The sequence below is a fragment of the Brienomyrus brachyistius genome, chromosome 13 (assembly GCF_023856365.1).
Source record: "Brienomyrus brachyistius isolate T26 chromosome 13, BBRACH_0.4, whole genome shotgun sequence".
NCBI classification, from domain to species: Eukaryota; Metazoa; Chordata; class Actinopteri; order Osteoglossiformes; family Mormyridae; genus Brienomyrus; species Brienomyrus brachyistius.
The window spans coordinates 225,408-231,407 of NC_064545.1; the positions used below are offsets into that span (position 1 = coordinate 225,408).

Genomic DNA, 6,000 nt, shown 5'->3' on the forward strand with positions numbered 1-6,000 from the left:
CCTAGCTGTATGTGACTCAGCCTAACTGCACCGCACACAGCCTAGCTGTATGTGACTCAGCCTAACTGCACCGCACACAGCCTAGCTGTATGTGACTCAGCCTAACTGCACCGCACACAGCCTAGCTGTATGTGACTCAGCCTAACTGCACCGCACACAGCCTAGCTGTATGTGACTCAGCCTAGCTGCACTGCACACAGCCTAGCTGTATGTGACTCAGTCAAACGTAGCAGGTTTGTTGTGGGAAATTAGTAATGGGTCTTATATACTTCCAACAGCTATCAGTGTAATGAATAAGGGGGAAAAAGTCACAGTGTCAGAAAGTTAATGCTGTAACTAGGTTGCTAGGGGTCAGATTAATGGATAGACTTTACAGTTTCGCTGCCATTCCTACACCGCACCATTATGGTAAAATAGCGACATATAAGCGGGTTTCAGTCTGTGAATGGGGTGTAAAAGAAGGAGGGGGGAGATGTGTTGCTGTCCTCCCACCAAACTAAGTACCTGCTCTGTTTATCTGCCTCATCTGTTTTCCGTTTCCATTTTGCCTAAATAAGCTAATTTTATAAGAGCATATACTAAATAATAATGTAATATAGGCTATTAGTGCCATTAACCAGATAAATTCCGTAATAGACCCACAGGGAGTGGGAATCAGGCTTCGCCAGCGAGTCATCAAAGCATTGGATTCAATGATTGATTGTTTGGATTGGTGATTTTTTTGCCATGGGGGCAAAGATATTGGCATGGGGGGCCCCCACCGAAAATATCACCAGCAGAAACACTGTGAGATTATGGGAGAGACGTCCAGCATCTTAGGTATTCAATGTCATAGATAATCAGTGGAGATGTTAGACCTGAGGATATTGAAACCTCAAATGGACGAGCAGAAACATTAATCATACACAAAAGGAGGATGTCCTCTCTCTGTTTGGACTTTGACCGGTGGGGAGGTCGTGACCCCTGTGTTTGTGCCGCAGTGCTCGAAGACGTGCGAGGGGGGCTTCCAGGTGCGGGAGGTGTGCTGCTTCGCAGATCAGATGGTACCCAGCGAGGCCTGCGAGGACTGGCTGCGCCCTGAGGAGCGACGCAGCTGCCACCCTGAGCCCTGTCTCCCCGAATTCGGTAAGCAGGCATCTGTCATGCAGTTCTGTGGGTCATACCTCCAGGACTGGGGGTTCGAATCCCATGCATGGTGCATGCTCTCCCCATGTCATGCAGGTTTCCTCTGGGATTTCTGGTTTCCTCTAGCACTACAAACACATGCAGTTAGGCACCTCAATATTCTCCATAGACCAGGATTCCACAGTTCCGGTCCTGGAGGAACAAAGTTTGCAGACACACCTTATTCAGCTCACTAGCCAATTCCCAGGTGTAGTAGGTGTGTCTGAGCAGGGAAATATGCAAACTGTGTTGCAGACTGGCCCTCCAGGATTGAAATTGCGGAACCCTACCATAGTGTATGGCACCGGCATTCTATCCAGGGTCCTACCACCATGGATCAGACCCCTGCCAGCACGACCATGATAAACTGTTAGAAGATGTTTGGAGATTTTTTTACAAAAACCTTTTCAAGCCTGATCCTGAAGTGCCGATTTCCAGCGGGTTTTCTATCCTGCCTGGTCTCTGATGAACCGCATCTGATCAGTAGTGACTCATCAGGTAGGATAGAAAGCCTGCTGGGTACCGGCATTCCAGGATCAGGGTTGCCCATCCCTGATCTGCAGTACTGAGTAAAAGCCTTAGGCCAGGGGAGTCAAACTCCAGTGCTGGAGGGTCAGAGAAACGGAAAGAACTAAAGTTACACAGGACTCCGACCCTCCAGGCCTGGAGTTTGATACCTCTGCCTTAGACAGTCAAAGAAAATGATGTTTAAATGATCTGTTGGTGTAAAACTATGATATTAGGCCTGTGAAAGTGTGTCAGCTTAACCATTTCAAAACCTCTCCTAAATTTACCCCAGTATCTGCAGCAACCATCCAGTACACCAGTGTTTGTTTGCCTATCCCATCTCATATGGCTCATCATTAGCTCAATTAGTTATTGAACTACTTCAGTTAATTCATTAATTGAGTTGGTGGTGAAATTTAACAAACACACTGAATGGCTGGGATGCCCCCTGAGGGGAGGTTTGGGAACTGAAGCTATGTTCATCTAGCCAGCCAAGAAGATGTCAGTAATATTTTGGAGAACAGGATATATTGTTGCTCATTTTTTGTGTCACTGTTGATTTGCATACTTTCTAATGTTAAGTATGTGTTTCTTTTTCTCTGAGCAAATATATACTTGCTACCAGAGATAAACAACTTCTTACATTTTCTTTGCCTAAGACGTTTGCATGGCATTATACCCCATGGGCCAGGCCTATGACACAAGTCACTGTGCTTCATAAACCGCAAATGAATTACATCACCGTGTTGTAAAACAGTCGGCATTGTCTGTTCTAAAACTTTTAACAACTTGTTACTTCATATAAGTTCCACAGTTTGTTCAAGTATGGATAAGTCATGTCCTCAGCATTATCTGTCCTGTTTTCATTCAGATGAGAATTGTCAGGACAAGTACTACAACTGTAACGTGGTGGTTCAGGCCCGCCTCTGCGTCTATGACTACTATCAGACAGCGTGTTGCGCCTCCTGTAGGCGAGTGGCCCAGCGACAGAGCGGCTATAAGGGGCGCCGGTAGCGTCCCTTTCTTCGCCTGAACTCTTCCCCCATCGGGAACGGCACTGTCCACCACATGATGGCATTTGCTGAGCTCATCCGCATTTGGTCAAGAGACCACAAGGGGGCACACTCCCAGGGCGGAGGGGGGGGGCGGTGAAAACACGAGTCTGCACAGACTGATGGCAGCAAAACAAACAAAGTACGTGTGGTTTAAAGCAAAGGCCAGGAGGAGGTGAGAGCGAGCCGTGAGGGAAAGGGAGCTGTGCTATGAGGACACGTCTCAAGCGGGAGGGAGCCAGACCCTCCTCATTGGACGAGAAAAGACCGCCACACCGGAGAATCCGAAAGTGACCTCACACCAAACTGTGAAGTGGACCTGATCAGGATCACCGAGATCTTCTGCTCGACTCTGCCGTTCCATCACTGGATGACGACACTTAGGGTCAGGATTTCAGAGAGAGGTTGCAGGATTCCAATCTGACTCTATTTCCCGCTTTCACTGTGTATTGTATAGAATGCACACTTTTTTGTACTCTATGTCAATATAAAATGTATATTTATAAGATTTGATTTATACATTAAAAATTGGTTTACCAAGATTTGTAGTTTAGTGGTTTCTGTAAATTCAGTTAAGATTTTCCAAACCAAAGTACCAAGCAAAGTACGCAACTTAAACCAAAATCCCAGTGTTTATCCAAAATGAACAAATCTTTTCTTGAGAAGCAGTATAATGAGCATTATATCCGATGAACACCTGAAAGCGACATTGTGTCTGACACTCTAAGTCCGGTACAGATGTTCATTTTAGCTGAAAGTCAAATGCACCGCAGATGATCCAGTTCATTTAGCGGACATCTCGGATGGCCTGTAATTCATATCGCCATGGGAACGGCAAGGCGAGGCGAGGCAGGTTGCGGCTTACCAGCGGCGAGTGGTTCCTGTCTTCTCTCGACTCCTTAAATGAAGGATATGCTTGACAGTCAGTTGTGGGAGTGGACGATGGGTGTGTATTGGTGGATATTGGCTGGTCTCTGGGTGTGCAGAGGTGCCATAAAGGGGGGAAGGGTCTGTATTGGGTGCCCAGTATGATATACTTTCATAGGGCCCAAAACCTCAGGTGCTTTATTTGAATAAAAAAATGAAAATGGAACTCATCAATTTCAGATGAGTGGCCCAATCCAAGATTTCCATCCATCATGTGGGATCGGTGTCAGCTATAGGCAGTGGGGTTAAAAGTGATTTTAGGATGAATGCCTTTGTTAAAATGAAAATTTAATTAAATTAAATTGTTTAAAATAAAACACAGTGTCTTTGGAGGGTGGCATTTGGGATGGGGCATGATGTCTCATTTGGGGAGGGGCATGGGAACAAGAGTTTTCGAACAATCAAATTCTTAGGGTGGCTCAATCACGTACCATTTACCGAAAATGGAAATGCACATATTTGACACTAGAGGCCACTATTACCACATTCAGGCTGTACGTGCAAAGTATCTGAAAACTTTGAACATGATGTCATCACTCCCCGTTTATTAAAAGGTTCCAAAATGAAGTATGTATTTTTGCTACAGTTTTATTCTAAGTTTTTTAAGTATTCTTAATAGTTCCTATTATAGTTATAGTTATATAGTTAAGTAATACTTTAAGTATTCTTTAAGTATGTCATTGTCCCAAACATGAAGAGTTAGATGCATGTAATGTGTCTTTGAAAGGACGACACGGAAATCATTTATTATTATATAAAATTATATAAAAAAATTATATAAAAACTTATGTGTTTGGAAAAAAAATTGAGACCGCTGTATATTTTTAAACAAATCTGCATTCATATCAGGCCCAGAAGCAGGAGTGAAGTCCCATAAAGCCAGGAAAAAGCCCTTGATTGATCAGAAACTCGGAATAACCAGGCTGCAGCTTGCAGTAAATCTATTATTCAAAGATGCACACAATTAAATTGAGAAATGACTCAAAATAAAACTGTACTGCCGTCTCTTAATTTTTTTTTGCGGCTGTGTATCTCATGGGGCAGGATGCTTATTGTGAGTGTAACCAGACATGGGTGAAGACTTTGGATAGAATGTGCTCAGGTGTGCTGCTGTGCATCTAAGTTTGGACAGGTATGATGAAGGATATCTGGAATGAAAATAGTAAGATGTGCTGACCATATACAGTCATGGCCAAAATTATCGGCACCCATGGAATTTTTCCAGAAAATGCAGCATTTCTCCCAGAGAATTTGCACGCCCTTTGGAAGAAATAACTTCCATAGATCGCTTCCTATTACCATCCCCAAGCTTGTTGCACCTCTCAACTGGAATTTTCAGTCACTCTTCTTCTGCAAACTGCTCAAGGTCTCTCAGAATTGAAGGGTGCCTTTTCCCAACAGCAATTCTGAGATCTCTCCATAAGTGTTCAATTGGATTTAGATCCAGACTCATTGCTGGCCACTTCAAAACTCTCCTGCGCTTTGTCTTCAACCAATTCTCGGTGCTTTTAGAGGCATTTTTGGGGTCATTCTCCTGCTGGAACACTCATGCCCTCTGACGCAGACCCAGCTTTCTGACACTGGGCCCTACATTGCACCCCAAAATCTTTTGGTAGTCTTCAGACTTCATGATGCCTTGCACACAGTCAAGGCATCCAGTACCAGAGGCAGCAAAACATCCCCAAAACATTTTAGAACTTCCACCATGTTTGACTGCAGGCACTGTGTTCTTTTCTTCATAGGCCTAATTAGATTTTCTGTAAACAATAGAATGATGAACTTTACCAAAAAGCTCTACCTCTCATCAATTCACAAGACGTTCTCCCAGAAGGATTTTGGCTTCGTCAAGTACATTTTGGCAAACTCCAAACATAAAACTTTTTATGTTTCTGTGTCAGCAGTGGGGTCCTCCTGGGTCTCCTGCCATAGCGTTTCATTGAAATGTCGACGGATAATTCAAGCTGACACTGTTGCACCCTGAACTGTTGCGAGCTGATACTGTTGCACCCAATTTACCAGTGTTTTATTTCGTTGTTAAGTTGAAGAAAGCATTCAACCAGCAAGCTTTTAGGAGGAATAACCTTTACGTCCGACGGTAGGTAAAAGGCGAAATGAGCAGGTCCCGGAGCTCGGACACATGCGGCTGGTCTGTTTGAACAACGCGGTCAAAATGATTGTCCAAGACGGCCCCGATCTTGCGCATGCGCACTCACGTAGACATCCCATTTCAAAATGGCGGCACCAACGGGGATACATGTTGCCCTTTTATTTCAAATAAAACCCTTTTAACCATAATGTTTTTTAAGTAATGAAGCACTTTTCTGCCAATGTGTTATTTAACATAAAACGG

General features: G+C 44.1%; 1 protein-coding gene across 3 annotated transcripts in view; it reads left to right on the forward strand.

Annotated features, from left to right (window-relative positions):
- LOC125706185 (thrombospondin type-1 domain-containing protein 4-like) overlaps positions 1 to 3,265 on the forward strand; it is a 40,355-nt gene extending 37,090 nt beyond the window's left edge. For all 3 annotated transcript variants that reach the window (XM_048972759.1, XM_048972760.1, XM_048972761.1), the window contains 2 exons: positions 981 to 1,125; positions 2,543 to 3,265. In XM_048972759.1, coding sequence (XP_048828716.1) covers positions 981 to 1,125; positions 2,543 to 2,685 — 288 coding nt within the window. In that variant the 3' untranslated portion in view covers positions 2,686 to 3,265. The remainder of the gene's footprint in view (positions 1 to 980; positions 1,126 to 2,542) is intronic.
- The last annotated feature ends 2,735 nt before the right edge of the window (positions 3,266 to 6,000 follow it).